At 38.5% G+C, this 24902-nt stretch overlaps 1 protein-coding gene across 2 annotated transcripts in view; it reads right to left on the bottom strand.

Annotated features, from left to right (window-relative positions):
- Positions 1 to 18633, bottom strand: part of STIM2 (stromal interaction molecule 2) — a 76717-nt gene extending 58084 nt beyond the window's left edge. The window contains exon 1 of one of the 2 annotated variants that reach the window (XM_075194761.1): positions 18212 to 18633. In XM_075194761.1, coding sequence (XP_075050862.1) covers positions 18212 to 18608 — 397 coding nt within the window. In that variant the 5' untranslated portion in view covers positions 18609 to 18633. The remainder of the gene's footprint in view (positions 1 to 18211) is intronic. The other variant, XM_075194762.1, reaches the window with a different exon arrangement.
- Between the last annotated feature and the right edge of the window lie 6269 nt (positions 18634 to 24902).

Below are 24902 nucleotides of genomic sequence, written 5' to 3'. Positions count from 1 at the left end.
GATATGGAAAACATGCACTGTTAGGGGTACTCGAGGACTGGGTTTGGGAAACACTGGTCTAGTAGATGGCTCAATACATCTCTGTCACCAGGAGGATATTCTAACAAAGAGGAGGAATGAATGGAAATGTTGCCTTAAGAGGGGCACAGGGATTTAGTATATTGACATTTCAAAGACTCTTCTGCTCATGATACATTGACTGTGGTTGCCATGGTAATCTTTCTTTAACCCCAACCAAAAAGGACAATGAAAATCTATATAAAAAAGACTAACAGACTGATATTTTAAAAAATAAAAATAAAAGTATAGTTGCTCCAAAAACATTTTCAGGTTCTTCCACATTTACAAAATATTCCTATTACACAAGCAACTTTGCTTTGACATATTTTAGCATGATAAAGCTAAGAGTTCTCCTTCAGACCTCATATAGTATCTAATCATTGTAATGGCTAAGCACTGCAGGAGATGCAGTTCAACAATAGTTTGAGTTTTCAAATAATGCTGTGATATGAATGTATAATGAGTAGGCTTTCTTATATGTAAAAACCACTTCAAGTAAGATATATGTAATTGCAGTGAGTTTTATTATAAATGTTGTCTAGAGCTTGGTAATGAGCGCCATTTATCTGTATATGTCATGCTGTGTTAACAGTATAGTATCACTCCTTCCTATGCCAATGTAAGAATATGTACAAAGACTTTAGAACACTAATGACTGACATTAACTATGTTTTGTCTGTGCATGTTACAACATATTTTTCTACAAAAGCCCTGCCTGATATTCTGGGTATCCATATTGCATATTTTACACAGGGACTGATGATCTGCATCGAACATAGCATTTCAAAGATGCATACAAAGCCTTTGTGTGTGCAAGACCTTACACAACAAATAATTACCGTACTCTGAGGAAACACAGAATGAATACTTTTCTGAAAAAGTCAATATTCACCATAGAAAGGCAAAAGTGCTGCAATTACCCTGATCAAGAAAATGACAAGTGACTGTAGACAGGCAGACATTGCAGGCCTCCCTTAAATGAGATAACTAGTTATTAACAGAGATGTCATCTAGACCACGAGTCAAACAGGTATTCTGCATGCGGTTTCTGCACAGCTGTCTTAACAAATTATAACCATTTCCCATCTGCTTTGCATCTGTATTTACCATGCTAAAACTAATAAGTTGTAGGGACACAACTGTAATTACAGTATTAATCGTTTAAAGACCATTTCAGTGTGTATATATGTCAAAACTTAAGTACAAGAACAGTATAGACATCAAATAATTCAAAATACTCATATGCTGCTTGGTATAATTAAAAATGTTCATGATCTTGAGCTAACAGATTATTAAAATGTATATGCAAAGTCTACCAAACTATGCAATGCCACAAAAACAGACTCCCACACACACAGGATCAATATAACAATATTTCACACACTTGTGTTCATATTATTCTAGGCATGTTTATGAGCCAAGTTAGGGTTTCCCAACATGCACTGTGTGTACCCCATTAGGTACTGCAAAGACATTGCAGGGTACATCAGAATATGCTAAAAATACAAAGATGCGGTCACCTGTTAACATGGCTCTAACCTGACTCAGACAGAGTAACATTGTGCCTATGTACAAGCAAACTTGGTCTTCGAGGATAAAAGATGAGCATCATGAATGGGTCTGCTCATTCTGGCAAAGTGCATGCTTCAGACACAAGCGATTTTTCTGCTCCTGTGCAGCTATCGCCAGCCCTCTTCATACACAAAGCCCTCCAGTGACTCCTCCTGAGCCATCAATGGTGAAATGTGCAATGTAGACAGGATGCTACAATTCAAACAAAAGCTCAAGGGTGAGTTGGGGCAGGCAATTTGTGAATTTACATCTAAAACTTCTGTTTTCGCAGCACAAATAGTGTACTTTATTTCAAAGATATTGCAGATTCACATCATTATCTCTTAGCACTGGGCTTGCCTTCATCTAGATACCCAACAAATCCAGAAGGTCTATACAAATCTATCTACACACATATACATACACATATTTACATATATAATTTATCTACAGGCTTATTTAGCCAACTCTGGCAGCAAAACAAAAGGAGTAACAATAATTGGAAATGCAATCAAACCCCCAATGGCCACCAAATAATTACGGTGGGTTAATTGTGTATCCGAAGGTCACAAGCATATGCCCTACATCTTTAATACTTTTTCTCCCACCTCCAAAATTTTCAGGAAGGCCATCTCATTGTCCGGAGACAAAAACTACATTACACAATATTTTAGACAAACATCTCCCCTCTTGACTAGCTACATCAATTTAATTTTCACATCGAGGGATTTTTTTGTTTCAGGTTTCTGTTAAACCTTGGGAGAATGACTTAATTTGCCAATAGCTTACACATGACATCAGACACATAATTGGGGAAGCTGCAGACAGACCACACCTTTTATATTACAGCTCCTGGAAACACTCAGGTTCTCTCCTCCTGCAGAAAGTTATGTCTGATTACTTTTAGGTATTGCAACTTTAAATAAATATTTCCACACTTCTATCAGCAAAGATTTCCATACCAAATGTTTAATTCTTACTATGTCAGTTGTTCTATCAATAATTTAAAGTCTTAATTACCTCTTCAGGTGACTATTTGTTCAGAGCTTTAGCTCTTGAAGCTTAGCTGTGTGTGTGATACTTACAAATGATCACTTTTAAGAATATGTCTTACAACACCATGACTGGCTGTATACCAGTAACTCTAAACCTATCATTAGTAAACTGAGGAAGCATTTGCTAACCTGGACAACATTTTATGGTAAACTAACAGTGGTGAAGACGTCATGGATTATGTATCTATGTCACATTACACATTCATATCCATACGTCAAATGCTTAAATAGCTACACAAATACTTCTCAATTTATTTGGAGTGAAATACCAGAGTTTTGCATAATGTTATGTAGCAAGCTTCATAGAGGACTATCTGTCCTGGGTCTACAATCTTACTTTGTGGCTTCTCAGATTACCTAGGTGGTACAAAATCATATCACATTCTACTTATGCCAGAGATGGACGTGTAAGGGACTCTAGTTATCCACAAATGCATTCATTGTTCTGGTTGAAGCTATCGGACATCCCTTACACAGCCCTCTGTGCTCACGCTAGACTTTGATAACCCCTCTTTTCTTCCAGGTCTCTGAGCCCAACCTCTCCGTAGCTGGAAGTCACCCAGGGGAGTATCTCCCACATCTCAGCATAATAAACAACGCCAAAACTTCTATTGCATTGTTAGAAAGAGCTTTGGAAGCCGATCTACAAGTATATTAGATGAGGGTTACTCTACGATCTGGAGGGAGACATTCCATAACGCTTCTGTTGTTTCGCTGCTATCCACAAAGACCCATCAAATTAGTGTTACGTCTGATCAGGCAAATCTCTCTTCAGATCAGACTTTGTTCAGGTGGCAAATAAGATTACCAGATGACAGTCTCAACCTATGTATAACACCATCATTAGATGGTGGTAAACAATGTGCCCTTACGATTTATTAGTTTGAATGGTCATAATTTCCCCATCCACATATATGGCTACTGCTGGTACACCTGTGCAAATATTTATGTGTAAAAGGGTTTTTCCCCTAAAGTGTCTTAAACCACCGTGGGCTCTTCTGGCATTTTCCAAGCCATGTACAGAGGGTGCAACTGGCTTTTTTATATATTAAAAAAAAAAAAATGCATTCTACAGATTAAAAATAAAAATATTTATCAGACAATATAATGCTCAAGCCAATATTTACATTAGTTGCTCTTGTGGAAAGCACTTCCACCATCTTTATGATGTTAGTTTCTCAGAAGCAGTCCAAACATTACATGGGACACACATACCCAAATAAATGTAATCCTACCCTGAATATGGCTAATTTTAAAATGGCAAGTAAAGAGATGAATTAAACTAGAACACAGTAAATATAACAGATATGTTTCTGCACATTTGTACAATGTGCACTTTTATATCGGTGAAGGGTACTCTTTAAAAATACAATATATTTTACTTTTTTTAACCATTTTTATAGAAGAGCTCCACTGAAATTTCTTTCAACCAATTAAAAGCTTTCCTAAATTAAAGGCTATAATGGCAGCAAACCATAGCTATCAGATCGAGTAAATAAAATGATGTATACCCTCTCTCTCTCACTCTGTGCTTATAACACTATAATTGGAAGAATACATACCAAATAAAAATCAGATTGGGTCACATGAACATGCTGAAATTAAAATACAGTGCCTGGTGCTGGGCTGACATCATTTTTAATTTGCTGTAAATATTTAATGTTATCCCAAGGAAGACTTGTCACTTTCGTAAGACATCCACTCTGATTATGCAGTCTGCCATTGGTTAGCAGATTACTATAGCAGACTTACAGCTTTAGATAGCTGTGCAAGGGTGACAACTACTCTACAGCAGTTATAGATTCCAAACCTTAAGCTACTGAATGCTATGGATTTCTTTATATGGCTTAGTGCCTTGTCGTTGGGATCATGTCCTTGCCACAATTTAAAATTAGGTTGGATATTTTGTATTCTGGTGTCGCTCTCATTCCTTCAATCAGATCTTTTTTTCAGTGTTTTACTATAGCAGGGTATACAAGTTACTTGTTAGGTATTCAAAACATCAGTACTAAGGACCGTAGGGTCTTTTGTACCTGGGAAACTCTTAATGAAAGGTAAATGTTCAAGCCAAAACAAGTTGTATTTTTGTTGGGTTTTATAGTAACACAGGTTTCTCAGTTTTAATTATATTTATTATTTAGCCACATAAATACACAGAAAGCAAATTAGGTAAATTGCATTGCATACTAAGGGTTGTTGTTTTTAATTAGTAAAAACAATGTTTAGCCTAGTTTTCTTTTTTAGTCTCCAACAATTAAGTGTAAAAATGTCAAAAACAAAGTCTTCAATGATACTGAGGTAGCCCACCTGCATATAGAGGTGACCAGTTCTAACTCAAATTATGATTGTTTTCTCAGACTGACCCATACACAAGGTCAGATAATCCCACTGTTCTGCTACTCCAGATATTTCAAAACATAATAATAGATTCTGATTAATGATAATGCAGTTAAAAAATGTGCAATTATATTTAAAAAATAACTAATAGGTTATTTTTACATTACAAAATGTGTAGGTACTAAAAGTGTGAAAATGCAATAATTTACTGACTAAAAACACTATTAAGAGTAGGTTCTGCATTCAGCAACTGGAATAAGATATCAAATATTGTGAAACGTGCTGTGCCAATAGAATCAGTCTTAATTCAATAAACAGATGGGAAGCATTCCTTCATACAGCTTACTCATCACAAGTCAATACTTAATGAATCGCACTGCAGAATATAACTAAACATACTCGTGTCTTGTATTTATTGCTAGACAGTTACCAAGCAGTTGGCAAATGCTAATCTGGAACATTATAGAATAGAACAAGCTGTTTTTGTTCAGCAACATTACTTTGATTTCACAAGTCAAACACTATGAAGAATCAAGCTGTGTATTCATTCAAACTTCTTCAGGACACAGCCTTTAAAATGGACCTGCCATCTACAGACAATGGATTCAGCCATTCTGCAGGATTAATTATTTATGCATAACAATTAAGCCAAGCAATGCACTAGGAACCAGTACTTCAAGGATACAAGTCAGATGTCATGAATATTAGTCAGAAAGTGCCTCATTCAGAAGGCCAGGGAGGTACTGGTTCCTATTTAACCAATGTGTTACATTCCAAAATATTACATCTGCTCATACAATAGATGGTCCGAGTCTATCACGGGGCAATGGAGAGTTAAAGGAAAAGTATAATGGATTTTCATAAAGGTCTTTTTTTTTGCAGATACTGACATAGGTTATTAATTTCTCAGTCAAAAAGACCTTTTTAATTAAAGGGGTTTTTCCCTTTTTGTTGTAACGAGCAGGGTCATGCCTCTGCCGATCACCTTAGGCTATGCTTCAGTCTTGCACGGGAGCAGGAGACATCTGATGCAAAGGCTGTAAATGAAAAGTCAGTTGCTAAGTTTAGCAAATGGTGGATATCTCTGGGGAGAGACTCCCAAAGTACTTTTATTGGAAAGGAGGGGGCTTGCTAAAACAAAAACAAAAACTAAAAGGATCATTTATTCTGGATTCTTGAGTCAGCTTCCCATGCAATGATTAGTTTGGTTCTTCTGGTCGGCTAATCCTGAAAGGAAATACAGACTCCCAGCATAAGGACTAAGTGAGGGCTGGGTTACCGGAAATAAAGGAACGGCTACATAATTATTTTTTACATTTTCCTTTCAATGTTTTCCTGTTGCCAAACTCCAACGCTAGACGATTTACATACGTAACTATTAGGCAGCTACATGCAGAGTTCATATGCACCAAACATATAGATTTTAGAGAAGGTTAGAGAAAAAAAAAAAGACATTTAATATAAAAAATGATTTATGGAAAGTCAATTCTTTTTTTTTTATGGTTGAGATAAATTTTGGCTAAATATTAATACAAGAACTTAATTATATACATCTGAAAAAGCTCAAATTAAACTTTAAGTTACTGGTGGAAGATATAGAAACATAGCAGTCACCAGGCTCATGGATTCAGTACGTAGAAATCACATGAAGATTCACAGAACTCCTATATTGAAAACTGCTTGTATTCATATTAGCTACATCAAAATATCCACTTTGTCACCAAGCAGCATATATTTAAAAGCCATTTCTATATTACTATTACGTTTTATTAATCTATAAGTACATGCTCAACTATGAGCATAAGTAATGCGTTCTCTTGAATATGTCCTTGATTACATGTACTCTATAATGTTACTGCCTAGCAAAATCATATCATGCACGAATAACCGGTCTTAATATTTGCAAAATGTATATTGAACCATCTAATAGAGAAAACCCAACATGTTCTATCAATTGAGGTTTCAATTTCAGATACGTTTCTAAAAGCAGAACTGCAGAAAGTCTCAACTGTATATATTTACAAGAGACATGGCGAATAAAACAGGTAATGTTTTGTTATTGACAGCAAATATCGGTAACAGCAAGTTAAAATACTGTGAGAATGTATATTGTCCCATACTTGCATTGCATGCAAAATATAGGGACAATATTTTTCAACATTAATCAATTTGACACCAGCAAATTGATGATAGGACTTAAATCCCGGTGGCTCATTATTACTGCCAAGGATGGGGGCAAGGGGGGTGTTGAGGGCATCTCCCACTATTGCTTTTAGAACATTTTAAAATCTTTTCTTTAGTCTGATTTACTGTGAAGCTTAAAAGATGAATTCTCACAATACTAGGAAGAAAAGCCAAAACATTTTCCCTTCCTTTATCAGTTTAAGAAAATGGTTATCAACATTTAAGGCTTTTTATGTCCTTTTCCTCACTTCCATCCAAATATATTTGTTATAAATCCTGCCCATCTGGCTCCAGACAACTGATGATATCAGAAACATTAGCACCCACTTTTCTGTCACAGGTCCAAGCTTGGGAAGAAACCGTGACTGAAAAGCAGGACATGCCCTCCCCTTCCTACAGCAGTAATACTATACAAAGGAAAGCCAGAAACAAGAAACCAGATCCAAGTTTAATTCAATAGTTGTCAAAGATGTAGTTCTGGGATTTAAAGGTTAACAACCGAATGCTTTTGTGCAGTCCGCCCTGTGAAATTAGTCATCTGATTGCAAAAACAACAAAAAAAAATAAGTAAACTGCACAACATGAGTACAAATAGAATTAGTTGAAATGTTGTAAACGGAGATCAGAATACTAATGAAAACTTTACATTTCATGCACTACTCAAAACTTTCACCATTCATCTATTGTTTTCACAGGATACAGCAATAATCTATAAACTGTGAGCACGCCAAACCTACTTTTTTCACATGACACGTTTGGAAAGTTTTCCTACAAAAGGCAAAAAATAAAAAAAAATGATTTCCTCACATAACTTCAACTGTAATAAAAAAAATAAAAAAAAATGCATTAGAGGTTTCTATACATACAACGGTTATAAAATAGCCAGCATTAACTGACAATATACACAACCTCAACTTTTGTTAACAAGCAGCAGTTATGTGGGCAAAGCTGTTCTGTACATGTCGATAGCAAACAAAATTGATTATAAAAATAATTTTGCTTTGTCTGTTTTTAAGTGTGATAATGGAAACAGGCAAAGGAGGCAAAAGTCCTTTATTGGTCCAAGACTATGACCAGGCATGAGTGATAGACTTTCACAGAAATATTGGTTTGTAGTCAGCAAACTCCCTGTAAAAAGATCCGTTCTGACATTTAAGAGGAGACACAGCAATCTAGCGCATGCTTCTCTACAACTTTTCCTTACATTTAGCACCATTTCTTCTCTTGATATTTACAAGTACAATTGTACTAAGCACTGCTAAATATTAATGCCCTTCATTTTGTTACAGATATACTGCAAATTGTTTGTGGGTAAATAGAGTAAGAAATAATGTTAACCTCCTTCCTTTGGGTAATGTCAAGTGGGCACTTCCAACAGTAGCACTTGTCCAGCTATGAGAAAATGGATTTTTACAAAGCTTGACTTCCAACTCAAAGCAAAGACACGGAAGATCTATAAAATACATCCTGCACATACAGAAGAAAGTTTCCAGATGTGATGAAGAAGTTTTAGACAAAAAAAGATCAATGTCACACTTGTGACTGAACTTTAAGATGTAAAGTCTGCCCAGCCTAACCTGTCAAGACTACTCAAGTATTCATTTCTAAGCACTCAGCTGCCACCCACCTGCATTAATGCTAAAGGGCCTTAACCCTATTGTGTGGTAGACAGGTTTGTGCAGGATAAGGTTCTACATCCCAAAGGGAAAATTCCAGCTTATAATAAATTGACTTTTGTGGAATCTCAGGACAGTGATTATATACTACAGCTGTACCACTATCTTTTTCTATTTATGTTTGGGTTATACCGTTAACTTAATCACATTAGCAAATATAAATTTGGGGCAATGTTCAATCTGGTTCACTCTGAATGAAGCACTGGATGTTACGATGTTATTTCGTAGTATCATTAAATTGCTCCTTTATGGCAGCTTCCACACAAAACAAACAAACATTTACAGAAAAAAGGTTTCCTGGGAGCATGTTATTTAGTTACGTGGGCATGTTTCAGGGAAAATGTAAAGTCTCCCCATACAAGTGAATGATCTCTAAAGAAGCAGTTCACTGAACAGCAATGGCGGAAGGTAAAGAACCCAAGAAGAGTGCATAACTTCTCTGGGGAAACAATCGATATAAACACACCTGTTCGCAAAGCCTTAACAGTGTTTAGATGTGTTGATGCATAACGATATAATGTAAATCATGGAAACATGTCATATAGAGACTACTGTTCTCTGGCAAAAAAAAGGTAGAGCTGGCGGTGCCTTAAAGAGTTTGAAGGGGTAAATCTGTTCATATGCGATATTGTATGGGTGTACATGAATAAGAATTGGTGAGGGGTCCTTACTTCGTTGCCAGCAACAGAACAAAAGGTAGGAGGACATGGCTCTCTGTCACCGTCCATTGTGTTACAAGGTCACCAAGTTAGTGTGTGTTGGCAGCCTACTGAGTTACACCACAAGCTTCTCTCTCCAAAACTACCACATCCAATGCAATGAATCAAAGATATTATGAAATTATGCAAATGATCAAATATATTAGCATTTATTACTATATACGGTTACTATGGAAAGCAACTGCCAACTAACACAAAACTGTATGCGGTAAGTAATATGTCACAAGGTAATCTGGCTGTGTGGGCCTATCTAGATAAAAGGAAACTAGCCAATGACCTGGTTACATTTTATTATTATTATTATTACCATTTCTATTGCGCCCCTAATTCCGCAGCGCTGTACAATCTAAATTCCCTAACATACAGACAGACATATACAGAGACGGACGGACAGACAGACAGAGTCTAGGGTCAATTTTGTTAGCAGCCAATTAACCTACCAGTATGTTTTTGGAGTGTGGGAGGAAACCCACGCAAACACAGGGACAACATATAAACTCCTCACAGATAAGGCCATCATTGGGAATCGAACTCATGACCCCATTGCTGTGAGGCAGAAGTGCTAACCACTAGGCCACCGTGATGCCCACATTCATAGCCTGGAAACATTGTTACCTTGCATATTTCACAATACTTACCAGTAACGTATTGTAACACTTAGACCACTCACTGGCTGACCCTGCTGCATTAAAGTCCAGTTCGGTCACACAAAAGTCATGTTGGTCTAAATCCAGTCATTTGACCCCCAACAAGATCACCTACAATTAGTGCGGTTAGAACATTACCATACTCACATGCAGATACAAGTCATCTTCAAATTGTTAAATCACAAATAGATCATATTGATACTGATAAAATCATCGGGGTCAATTTTATGTCACACATTGCAATAGGGAGACAATTGCACGTTGAGACAATGGTGCTAGTTTAACTGCAACACTAACATCTGGTGCATCAATGTTATTACAATAGAACAATATGCCCAAAGTTTAGCCAGCTGCAAAATCCATGATTAGGAAATTACTCCTGGTCAGGAGGACACCATGTGAATCGTTTGATTACCAAGGAAGACATTTGTTGCTCTACGTTTTCCTGGTGACTTTAGGTCATTCCGGGAATAACCAACAAATTAACAAGCCACACATTTGACATTTCAGTAATTTGACAAAACATTAATTGACAGTACAGGAACATTCCAGTATGATATCCAGACTACCAGCCACATCTGTTAGCCAAAAGCAAATACAAAACAAAATACAAAGGGCTCGTTCAAACAGGTGGTGAAAGACGCCAGTTATAAACAGAGAAAACATTATACTTTGTGCGCACCTTAACAGAGGATTAGAAAACCATTAACGCATCTCGATGCTTTCCAGCAGCAGACTACGTACTTAAACATCTATGTGCATGCACAGGTCCATTCATTTATGTTATTTTTTGACTATCAGCCAATTAATACACTATAAAAACAGATGGTAAACACTTAAAATTAGCAACTGTGTGCATGAGACCTGAAAACTTGAAACTATATCGAAAGCAAACATTGCATGTGAAAATGCATTTTAAGTTCTTTATACTACAATCAATAAGACATCCTGCATACAAAAAGCTTGACGTAAGCATGTCCTCACTTAGTAGCAGATTACTTCCTGTAAAATTATTTAGAATGCCAAACTGAACATGTCAAGGAGTAGAAACAAGTCATGTGAAGCTTAACAAGTCACTAATATTGTAAAACTTTCTGGTTCTTCTAAGACACCATTTATTCAGTGACAATGTCAGGGAAAAGGTTTTTTACAGAACATTTAAATCTGCACTCATACACATACTAATGGCACATGTACACAACTGGAATGCAGTGACACTGGAGAGCTAAATGGGAGTAAGCAAAATGAGCTGTCTCAGAGAGAGATAGTTATACTGCAGTACAAGCTCTCAAAAGAATGGATACTAAACATCAGCTACATTCCCACTAAAACAAAAACCATCATGTTAAGGATACAATAACCATAATACCTGTACTAGTATGCAAGACGGTAACATTTTTATTTTAGTTTTCTTTATTTACTTTTTAGGTACATCATAATCTCCTTCACCTAAACTGAGTTACTTCCACATGCTGTTTCCTAAGGTTTGTCAGCTAAATAAAGTGGACAATCAGCGGCATTATTTATAAAATTCAGGGTGGCTAACTGATAGGTGCACGTAAATCAAGATTGAATGGGACCAGCATCATCATGTGCAGAGCTGGCTGCATAGTTAGGAAAGTGTAAATGGAATACTGGTGTATTTGCAGAGTTTTCTGGAAGAACAGTCAGCAGCCACTACAGTGTTTTCAGGGAGGTGGGAAGTGAAGTTCTGTCCTTCTCATCTTTGCTGCAGTTAAGGACTTGCTGAGTTGTTGGGACAGAGCAGTAAATGTTATTTTTACTGTTTCCGTGAAATACTGGTAACCAGGGAAGAGGAACTAAATAAAGTGTCAGTACAAAGAAGTGTATGTCGGTGTACTATATGCTTTTTGCCATCAAGAGGATTACATCAAAGGGAATTTGTTTAACATTCCCATATGGGACTGAACATTGCCATTTCAGTCTTAAGCTGGCCATATGCAGACAGGTCACTCACTCAGGACAAGTACCAGGCAACCTGAATAATGTCCAATTTGGCTTCACATGTAGGTGGCAAAAATGGACAAGGTCCAGTCATTCAGCTACACAGGCCGGGAGGCCATATCATTTCTGGCTTCACTGGGACCTTTCCATACAGTCAGATAACATGACACAGGCACAATAGGAGTCAGATTCTGATGTCATTTATAAATATACCTGAAAATTAACCTTTCAATTTCAACAAAATCATTAGCAAATAATTTTTGGCCATATCTGCACACTCTCTCTCCTTATATGTATACCCCAATTTGAAAATTATTGATATTAATTTTCTTGATGCTTTTTGGTGAAAAAAAAAAAAGCACATAAAAAGGGAAAACCAGCTCTCAACCCTGTCTGAAATAGTTCAAAGAGAAAATGTTCTGCACTTGGTTGTCAGCTGAAAACGGATTATTTGATCTGTGTTTCAGCTTAAAAATAAAGATTGTTACAGCATGTTTATAAATCATTTTATTACAATTTTGGTATAGGAATAAAAAGAATTACTGGGGTCATGTTCTACAAACTATTGCAAAAAAAGGAAAAACAATTATAAACAATGACACACATGCTACAGCAATTATTAAGCAGTAACTCTTCTGAGCTTTCCCTTCACAACACACACAATGCTTTGGTGCCATGTGATAGAGGAAGACGTGATAAATGTATCCTAGTCCTTCCAGTTAGCATGTTATCATTCTAGAAATGTAAAAAATGACTTGTCCTAAATATTTTTTGAAGGTATGGGAAAGAACCAAAAATGCAATTAAATCTCAACTGTCTATGTGAAATGAATAATGGAGATAATGCGCTCTCAAAGGGTTAACAATGCTGCTCCCTATCGTATTAGAGTATTATAAAGAAAAAAGAGCGCAAAATGTAATACTGTATCTTTGGACACATAGGTCCTAGTGCACACAAGGATATTATAAAGTATGCTATTAAAATACGCATAAATACAAAGAGCTGATAACATTCATATTATCAGCGGTTTGTATTTATACAAAGATACAGTAATACATTTTGCGCTCTTTTTTCTTTATGTGAAATGAAACAAGAAGTAGAAGACCCCCGTGTAGAAATGCACAGGTTCCCTCAAGGATTAGGTACAGCCAAAAACAAATATTAGGAGGGCATTTATTTTCAAATCAATTCCAATAGGATCATTATCAAGCATCTTGTTCTTTGGTCAGTAGCAGGAAGATGCAAATCCCCACTTTAAGATTTGCACCATTCCTAACCTGCAGGCCATATTTTACAGAGTTAAATTATTAACAAGCTTCCGTCTCTTCTCCAGTCTGCTGCTAAAAACGGATTCGAGGAGAAACAGAATTAACACTCATGTGCACATAACATGCGTTTTATGCCCAACTCTAATCACATCCTGCTGCACATGGACTCTTTCTTACTAACAATTCTCTATGCAAATATGTATCCAATGGTTTACAGGCGTCCTGCACCTATTCCATATTCAGTGTGGGGGGGGGGGGGGGGGGGAGGATTCAATTCCCCTGAAGTATCGCAGCGTTAAGCCTACTACCGTTATTACGGTAAATTTAACCGAGCTTTCTGCTCGCAGTTGAATGTACCATAATAATAACTGTATTTAAGTGCATTATTACCGTAATAGTGCGCGGGCACCGTTACTTTTTACAGTAACACAGCCAACTGAATTTCCCCAGTATGTGAGACTTTTTTTTTTTTTTTTTTAACAATCTACTTACCATAAATGTACCTATCCTAAACAACTATTTTGCAGCATTACCTTGGTGTTCTATTTGTGGTTATAGCATTCTAAAACTGCCACAAACAGCACTGCTACATATCCCGCAGGAGGTCGCTAACCTTTGTCAGGTCACTATTCAGGTGCTCCAGGATAATAACCATAGTATTTATCCACCGTAACAGAATTGCAGGGGGGGGGGGGTCGAGCAGCTACTAAGCTGCCTCAGACTGACTGAAAAAAATAACTTTTTGGTTTTTAATATACTAATTATCAACATTGGTTTGGGTGAAGAACCCCTACATTGTAAACTAACGTAAATAAGGCTAGATACACTACAGAAAATTTATCACGGTGCAATATTAGCGATTTTACCAAAGATTGAAGTCCCGATTGGCATCTGATTCATGCACACACACTATACACTGTTTACACGATTCAGAGCCCAAGCTGTGATTTTTGTCTGTCCTAAACCACAAGATTGTGACTTACTACAGATATATGGCCTCCCACTAGTAATATGCTAAATTTAAATGAAGGGCTAAACCTCAGCGCACACAACACCCACAAACAAAGATTCAGGAAAAGGAAACACATCATCACCATTCATTCTATTGTACAGCTTTGTGTACAGTGAACCTTTGTCAACTCCGTTCCCAACTGCACACTTATTAGGATTTATTTTAATACAATGGTCACAATACATCAACAAAAAAAGCTTGTGTTTTTTTGCTTCTCACTATGGCAAAAACACTGCAAGCATAGACCCGGACATAAAGAAGAAGAAAGAATCGGACTTGTTGGACCAAGGAGCTTCACAATATGACAGTGCACTACATGGGAGACGCAGAGACATCAGAAATTTAAATATACATGCCCAGAAAGGCGTCGCTTTGGAGGAACTGTCAGCAGATTGGCAGACAGACTGCAAGATTGGAACAATGTCGTTCTTTCGTTGAACGAGATTTTTAGTCCATTTTAAAAATCAAATTAAACTATACGATGTGCTTTGAAACAATAAACGTTCATCGTTACTGCATACACACTAATGCGATCTCGCACAGTACTATTTATCGTTAAATTGGCCCATTAATCGGCTGAAAATCCTGTAGTGTGTACCCAGCCTTATACATCTCGTATAAATGTAAATATTTGTCAAGCTTTTCAGACCTTATCTAAAAGAAATTCCCATGTCAATTTTTCAATGGTAATAACTCTTCTATCACATTGTTAAGGAACACAAAGCAATCTCCATTTACCCATCACACGCAAATCCTATAATGTAAACAGTTATACTAACAAGAATGTGCCATTTAAAAAAAATATATATTTTTGTAAACCAACTGTAGAAGGATCTATAAAGTGTTACTGGATATACATACTGATAACAGTTCTGCTGACTCTGGTCTGCTTTGATAACAATCTCTCAGTTGTTAGTAGAAAAATACATGATAATCGTGATATACTGCTCTGATTACACACACGGATATAAACAACAATATTGGTCAACACTATCAGTATGTGGCCCCAAAACAAGCCCAATGCGTGATCATCAGATTATTTACAGGTATGGTGATATATGGTTTATTGGTCCAGCTGTCAGAAACCATGAGTTACAAAAATCTCAGAAATAAACATGCAATCTCAAAATATGCCAGAGCACATCATAGATACATGTAGATCAGGTCGTTTGAACCCAATTTGGCCACAAACATGTCACAGATCCAAGCTTCCAGGGGAAAGGTCAAACAACCAGAATGCAAAGGGTCTTCTGGTCCTTGTGCCAAGGAGAAAGTGGACAGATTTTACATTCTGCTCAATAAAATCAGATAGAATTTATATTAAAGACAATCGTTTGTCAGGGCAATCGAGCCAAAAAAACAACAGGCAAGATAATCACACCTGCTCTTTATAGAGTTGTTTGACATCCAAAGGCAGCAGTTTATTCTGCATTACAACAAACCAAAAACTTATCAACTGCACTCTTAACATTTCTTGCATTCAGACATAAAAATAATAGAATTACAATATAAAATTTAAAAAAAAAAGAAAAATAACTTTTGTCTCAACCACTCCCATCACTTATACAACCATGGCTGTGGGTTTGTACACACCTACTTGTTTATTGTTGTTTGGGTTTCATTTGCACTTTTCACACATTAATAAAGTGTATGAAAGTGCGTTAAGAATAGGACAAATAAGAGTCAATTCACACCACTGTGTTGTACACTGCACAACCTCTTTCTTGTGTTAATGCGGCTGCACTGGCAAGAGCATAATGCCTGATAAGACACCAAAAACTTGTTAACGCATCATTAAACTTGTTATAATCCATGGGGTTTTACTCATTTTGTCAGGGAATATATGTGAGTGAGCCCTGAATGTCAAGCAGGCTGAAACAGAAGATATTGCTAAAATAAATACCATTGTTTCCGAATCCTTTGACTGCATCATACCTTGAGTAAAGATCACATCCAGTATGGGATGTCCCCATTATTATAAGAACTAGCTGGCTATATTTAGAGGTACATTTTGGGGATTCTATCAACTATATAATTGTGGTAGGCAGCATGGAACAAATTTATTCCATTGCCCCCTGTTCTCTCCTTTATGAACATGTGAAGAGGGTATGTGCTCTCTGGGTAAGAGTAAAAAGCATACATGCATGAAACAAAGGAGTGGAAATGAGGAATTTTCTTAAATAAATAGAAGTCCTTAAACAATGTATGCTGTATTCTATGTATAAGAAATAATAATATGATGACAATGGAGATATCCAGAAAAATGCAGAAAAATATTGAATAGACCTAAACATTTCCTTCTGAGTATTGATATCCATATAAACCTACAAATAAAAAAGCAAGTAGTAATTAAAAAAAAAATCTAACATAATATTTAGTATAGGATGTAAGCACACAGAGTTAACTGCATGCATATACTCAGCACTTTCCCTGTGAAACATAATCATTTGCTTAAGTCCCTCCGCCTGCTGCTTCCTCATTCCACTAGGAGGATGCTGACAATTACAACTAAGAATTACACAGATGACAAAGGGGTTTCCTTACAAGAAACAATCCAGCTCACAGGGAGAGCAAGAGAATACAATGCACTGCAGTTCATGCAGTGCTCACAATATAACTCGCCTATCTGCTTAGACATCTATATATGACAAGTTGCAACCTTTGTTGAAAGCAAATTGTATGCTAAAATATGTCATGTATGCAATTTCCTCTTCAGCAAGTGCACTCCTTATCACCTAGCTTTCTCAATACCGCAATGCTGCTTATTTGCTCTTTGCGGTCTTTTCAAAGCAGGATTGGTAGTCCTCTATAGACTGGCTTTTTCCAAGATGCAATGTTAACCCACTGCAACGTTTAATCACCATCACTGACAGGAGAAATAAGCCAATTGAAGAATGAAAATGCATTTCTATAGCAGGAGAGTTCTGAGAAAAAAAAAAATATAGCATTAGGGCTGACACACAGCAAAGGCAAATATTGACCTGTCAAATTTATCGCCTATTTAAACAACTGTAGCAGAACCGGTGAAAACAGTGATCTTTCAGCTCAACTTGTTTTTTTCATCATGAATTATATATAATATAATGGAAGTATAATATTTCACCACCGTAAAAATGGAGAGGGAGGAGAGCAATCATATCTGATATCTGAAGGAGATTCCATTACACTAGCACAAACATAGTTCTTACAGTCTAACATTAGTAAAATACAGCCTGTCTGACTCTTAAGATAGGGTGAATTTTTTATTTTTACTACTGACAAGGAAGGGGTGAGTACTGGGTAGGGGGATCAGCTATTTACTGTTATCTTGAGCATCACTAGCAGCTGATCGCATACACAGAGCAGATGGCAGCGACAGACCCTTCATTCAATGCACCAAACTGCTTGACCAGGTTATGTAAAGAGAGCATTGTACATAGAAGTCAGAGGTGGCCAGGGGCATCCTTTACCTACAGAAAGAGAGAAAACCACTCACTGCTACAATGTTACAATGCAGACAAGTGATAAATCAGCCAACCATAAATACATCTTCCTGTATTGCTGGGCCATACATTGATGTACTGATGTCTGCACTCATTGGGGTACACCTCTACTGACTGAGGGGCCGATATACCTCCCCTGGGGCACCTCGCAGTGCCCAGCGGTGAGTGGGGGGGGGAGGGGGGTAAGAAGATCCCTCTCCTCGCTGGAGGTGTCTGTGCCCACCTATGACAGACCCTGCTTCATCACTCCATTACCTGCCGGCAGCTCCGGGGAATCCCGCCTCCTCCGAGGACCGTCCGTCTCACACACTGTACACACTGACACCGGGGGCAGCAGTAACAAGACAACGAGGAGCAGCGCCAGGCACACACCGGGAACCTGCCTCCAGCCCCCGGACACCCTCTGCTGCTGCTGCTGCCGCCGCTGTTTCCTCCTCCTGCCTGCCGCATCCCAGCCGCTCATGACTGCCCGTGTAGCCGCGGCTGGGGACATCACATCTCGGGCACCGGGGAGGACTGGTCGCTTCCACGCAGCTCCCCACGGCTCGCGCCTCCAACTGATTGCCCGCGAGACCCGGCGCGCGCCCCAATCACTCTCCGGCTCACACACACAGTGCATGTCCCTGCTGCCGCGCGCGCGCAGACCCGGCATTCCCCCCACACGCACGCGCCCACACTCACGTCACCAGGCGGTGACACCGCAGGATGGGGGAGGGGCTTGCCGTTGGCACTGTCAGGCTTAATAGGGGTAGGAGGAGCTTAGGAAGTTTAGCAGGTTGGACAAAGGTGGAGTCGGGGGGCGGAGCTGGGAAAGTTAGTGTTGGGCTGGCTGAAGGGAATTAGACGAGCTGAGTGAGATGGGCGGGGCGGCTGAGGGGAGTGGGAGGGGTTAGCGCGGTGTGGCAGTGAGGGTGTGTGAGATGGGCGGGGAGTCGGAGGGGTTAGCGCGGTGTGACAGTGAGGGTGTGTGAGATGGGCGGGGGAGTGGGAGGAGCTAGCTCAGAGTGACAGTGAGGGTGTGTGGGATGGGCGGGGAGTGGGAGGAGCTAACTCGGGTGACAGGGAAGGGTGTGGGAGAGAGTGATGACGGATGGAGCAGTGTGGGAGATGTTCCTCCTGCGGCTGAGTAATAGCAGTAGGTGTGTGAGGTAATGGAAGGTGGACCGTTTTATAAAGGGAAACTCAACCCTAAACGGTTGAGGGGTCAGTCAGCGCCTTAGGTTAGTAGTGGAATCACAATGTGTAATAGAGAATCCTCCTCACAAACACATGAGAGCGGAATACTATGATGCCAGCTGCACAGTGTGATCACATTCAGGGACATGTGTCAACTGTCTATTACTGTAATTAAGCCTGGTTCATTGCATGGAACTTGGTGAATTACGTATTAGTTAAATTGTCCACTTATGGATTAAAAATACTTCATATTTTGATATGTTCCTTTGAGCTGAACACAACCACTATATAATACATTACTATTACTATTCTGTTATAGAAAGATGCCACCTTTGTGCAGGTGCTGCCTCTCCCTGTAATCTGTAACTTTATTTTTTTACTGACACTTGAAACTTTGATTATAAATCAGTTGTTATATTGTTATTTCCCCCCCTCAGCCATGTGATTTCTGAGATCATCACCGTGACATTTTTTACAATGATTATAATTGTCATATAGGTTTTACATGTGGTGCAGTTCCATGTGGACGACTAATAAAACCTCATTGAAAACACAACAGAACTAGTTAAATAGACGGTTAACAAAAATGCTAGAGGGAGTTGTGACTCATTAGATAGTGGAGGTCATTTACAGATGGTCACTTCTCAGAGCAAATATAACTTTTTACATGCTGTGAACCTTCATTACCCCAAATGTGCACAAATTTCCACCGAGACACCCAGGTTTGCAAAGATTTTCTTACACAGAGGTTTTCTCATGCTGGTCACTTGTGGTTGGCTGGCTGTGAAACATGGAGTCATTTTGCATCTAAAGTCTTTTTTAGGAGGATTTTTTGGGGAGAGGGGTGTCCCATCTGACTGCAAAAAAATCAAGAAAGAAGAAAATACTTTTTTTAGATTGAATAAAGTAATAAACACGGGGTTTGGGAAATATATTCAATTAAAGTTTATAATGGCCTTCTGGACCCTTGTCCATTATAATAGAACCACTGAGCAAAGTTCTAAATCCAATAATTTTAATTAGCCCGGCCCCCACAGCCTAGGGGGGTGGGAATAGTCAATTCATTTTTGAGCACAAAGCTGATGACCATGTAGTTTTTTGCACCACGGCTCACCAGTTCTGGAGGTAAATTTATCAAGCTGTGGGTTTGAAAAAGTGGAGATGTTGCCTATAGCAACCGATCAGATTTTAGTTATGTATTTAGTACATTCTACAGAATGACAGCTAGAATCTGATTGGTTGCTATAGGCAACATCTCCACTTTTTCAAACCCACAACTTGATAAATTTACCCCCTGGGCTGCTCTGACCAGCCTGGGACTGTTTTTCAAAGTAGTGGGGTAAGCCCAAATTCGTGGTCTCCATGCTATAGTGGAAACCAAGCTGTCTGGGTATAGCTGAGGATTTGGAGGACCTTTTTACACATAGATACACAGGACATTTGCAATATGCAAACAGGTTATGTGCATTCTGAACACAAACAATCCCTTAAGGGGTGGTATGAAAGTGTTATGCACAGGGCTGGCACATTTTAGCCTGGTGGTGTGACTCAGATCAGTAGCCTATTGAGTACATTTTAAAGGGAAAAAATGCAGATAGCCCAGTGACCCAGTCCAAAGTAGACAAATATGGGACTGCCTGGGGACATATGAGCTCCCAGCCCAATCCGCCCCTGGTTAGGAAGTTGGACTTTGATGTTACGTTTATAACTTCCTAATGAGTTTTCTGTTTCGAAAGAGTGGGGGCATTACGTAGATGTTTGTCATGTGGACTACTGAGGTGCCCTGGTGCAATATTAAAATGCACATCTAATGACTCCTGCAAATGATCTCCAATAAATGCATGTGCCCAGAACACAGGACAAAGCGTAGCACACTGAAACACAGTTTATCTAGTTGTGCTTAGTTTCCTATTACATGTGTTAAATATTGGGGCTTATTCAGAAGTGGATTCATAGGTGCTCTGTAGATACATAGGAAAAGGCACATGGAAAAGAAATGCATATTTACATGCATTATAGAAATGCAAATAATTAGGCACATAGCAGGTCAAGGGAACGTATGCAAAAAATCATAAACCATATCCAGTCATTGTAACATCACATCACAAGTTGTACCCCTCCTTCCACACACACTGAATTGCTCAGGAAGGCTGGAAATAAAGGTTTCTGTCGGGAGTAGCTGGGGAAGAGTATAACAATGAGGGATGGCTAAAGACTGCATAAAATGCCATTGCTTATTCATAAAATTAGGGAAGCACTTCCAGGTGAACATCATAAATTAATTCAGTCTGATTTCAATTAAATATAAAAAATATAAAATTACTTTTCTTATAAATAAAGGTGTAAATAGCCCCTTACATCCTTTAGATGAAATTGTTATGATTTCCTGGTTACTTCTCTCTTTTCTACGTCTTTGGTACAGTTTAAAAGGCTTTGAAACATGATAAGGAAATACTATGAACCAAATAGTGATACAGTATTTACCTATTGTAAACATTGAATACCATGAACAAACACCTGTCGCTTCCAAGCTTCAGTGGAAAAACCACCTTCCAGAGTAATAGGAGATGGTGCGGCTGTTTTTATTTTTGACAAGGAAATAAGAGCATTTTTATTAGTTTTGTGATATTTCAGGTACCTCTAACAGGTAATGATTGGAAGGCTATCAGTAATTAGTAAGCTGAATGTCAGCACCTCCTTGTTTTTGCTATAATAACCAACATACACAGCAGTGGATTAGAAAAGGGGTAGTTAAGGTGGGATGCAGGCGTAAACCTCATGTTTTACTTTTGCTAGATACACACAGATATGCAGTGAAAAGGATACGCGCTGACAACTGTCTTTTTGTTTTGTATACATATATGGGCATTTATATTGCCACACAGCTGGTACCACATACAATATGGGATATACCGAGCGCACGCTTGTTTTTTCTCTGGTTTTGTTTCAAAATATTGCCTTATCGTCATAGCAGCTGTCCATCGAGCCTATTTAAGGCACATTTGGGTGTGGCTCACAAGCCAGCCCTTGCTAGATGTAAACCCCTATACCTGGGAAGTGAGTGCATCTGATTTTTAACTGCATTTTAATGGCGTTTAAAGCATATAGATCAGTGTAGGACTTGCATATAATGAGGTGCCCTTGATGTTGGGATGCAGGCTTAAATGTTTTGATCAAAATATGAACTAATACATCATATTTTCCTTTTGCTAGATACACACAGATATGCAGTGTAAAGGATAAGTGCTGACAACTGTCTTTTTGTTTTGTATACATATATGGGCATTTATATTGTCACGCAGCTAGTACCATATACAATATGGGATATACCGAGCGCAGGCTTATTGCCAAGCACCTGGTACCATATAGAATATGGGATATACCGAGTGCGGGCTAGTTTTTCCTCTGGTTGAGGTGGTAGCCTGTAAGGGGCCCCAGTCCTTCCCTATTCAGTCTCGGGACTATTTATTATCCGGGAATGATGACCTAGATTACCTATTGCTGTTTACCACAGAGATTGACAGTCTGAATTCACCCCAATTTATCAACAAAATTTGGAGTGGAGCAGCTGAGCTCAGTTTCCTGGCAGTACTGGCTGGTATCAGTAAGAGTACTCTAATCCGCTTCGCCAGTGACAGACTGCGCATGCACATTGCCAGATCACACATGCGCAATGAAACTTGATGTCCGACTTGATCTTCCAGGTCCACTTTTGAAATTAAAATAAGTGAAAAATAAATAATGAGATTTATTTTAATATTAGGAAATAATGTTTTATTCAACTAATAAAGCATTTTTTTTCTTGTGCACTGGTTCTGCTATCGCCATCTTGGGGTACTCATACCGTGCTGTCCTTGTTATATAGGCTTCCCCATGCTTTGCAGGGGAGAGAGCCTACCGCCGGAGTTAGCCTTAATAAATAGGGGCAAGCCCTATCTGACAAAAAATCCTGGTTTCGCTGGATTTAGAGCGTTTCTCTCTTTCATAAATAGACTCCCAGGATTCCCAGAATGGCCCATGAGCTGCAAATTCGATGGTTGTTGTATATTGAAATTAGTTTTGGGGATAGAGAATTATTCTTAAATACGTGAAGTATGAGGCCTGACACATATACACTATTAGAACATTTGGGGCAAGAGGCTTGCTATTGAAACTTTTAACTTAAGAGGATATTAAAGGAATATGACCATTTTGGAAGTGGTCAGGTATGAATACAGTGTGTGGAATATGTATGTACCATAATAAATTTAATGCACAAGAGGAGATACAGCTTATTTTACCCCAGCTTCTACCCTAATGCTCTATGCAGAAAAATATAGCATATATGTTACTGTACTTGTGACAACCAATGGGTTGTGTGGAGTGAAAATAGAAGAAATAACAGCAGTGGATTTACATAATTTACCACGTTGGTTGCAGTTATGACATTTTAATAAGTGAGTAAAAAACGCATTTACCCATGGCCCATTAACAGACCTGATGATGGGGAACAGAGAGGTGAGGGTCCAACATGTGTTCTGGTGTCCCAGAATTAAAGCGATGAGTCTCCTAACCTCTCCTCTCAAATTATCTGATCAAGGCAATCCTAAGACCTCACTATGCTGGAACGTAACAGTCTTAATTGTAACGTTTATATATGAGATAATGCAATCCTGTCATGCCATGGGCTTCTATGCCACTCCGCTCTACCGTGCTTTGTGGGATTCTGCTGGTTTCCAGCAGGTAGTCCTTTCAGACTACTCCTACTGGTGCTGAAACATTCCTGGCCACTCACTGTGGATCAGGACTGTTGGGGAGCTGGTAGAATGCTAACTTAGGAATGCTGGGCTCCGCATAGGACAGCCTAGGGAAGGATTTATGTGTTGGTGACAGGAATCCAGCAGTGGCAAACTTCTCACAGGAACAGTCAGGATCTTCATAGTAATGATATATATTGGCTAAAATAGCTCTTATAAGAGTTGTTTTTCTAAGTGCATACACATACTACATGAATGTAGCGCCATTAGCCCTCTTTTATACACTGTTACACACAAGATGGGGGGGTGGGTAAATCTGCACCTTTAACCAATCCAGACTAATATCTTTGTCTCAAAGAGCTAATCACAAAAAATAAAAAGGGGGATTTACAGGACAAGAATATGTGCACCTTTAAATACATTTGATCCTTTTCGGTGTACGGACCTGATAACTCCTTTATTTTTTCTGTATAGCACGTTGAGGGCTGTATCTGCCTTTATTTGGCCCAGCTCCCCACCCATACGTGTTTTTTTTCAGCTAAGCACTACCAGCATTAACTATACACTGTACGCAGATGCAAGAGAGAGAGGTTTGTACCCTTCTGAATGATGTCACCTTGTCGAGGTAGATGAGCATTCACAATTTGACCAAAATGTGCACCAATAACCTCATGTTTAGTACAGGTATTATATTGTATATTGATATCACAGAGTCTAAAGTATAGATCTTGGGGAGAGAAACACATGGTGGTGACATTCCGAGCAAAAACAGAAACCTTTAACTAAGGGGTGTTACAAAAGAATTAAGATGCTTAGAGTCCAACCTCTTAAAGATGTTTCCGCATTAACGAAGAGGGGACTTTTGAGGTACATTGGTGCAAATTCAAGTTGCCCATCTAGTTAACTTTGTAAATGGCACATTATAAACACAAGTGGCATAGGAATCATGATTCACCGTATTAAAATAATACTGCCCAATCCCACTTTAACGCAGGACAAAGTGTAGCACACTGAAATGTATTTTATCTAGTTGA

The sequence above is a fragment of the Mixophyes fleayi genome, chromosome 1 (assembly GCF_038048845.1).
Source record: "Mixophyes fleayi isolate aMixFle1 chromosome 1, aMixFle1.hap1, whole genome shotgun sequence".
In the NCBI taxonomy this organism is placed as follows: domain Eukaryota; kingdom Metazoa; phylum Chordata; class Amphibia; order Anura; family Limnodynastidae; genus Mixophyes; species Mixophyes fleayi.
This window is presented reverse-complemented; position numbering and strand designations above follow the sequence as displayed.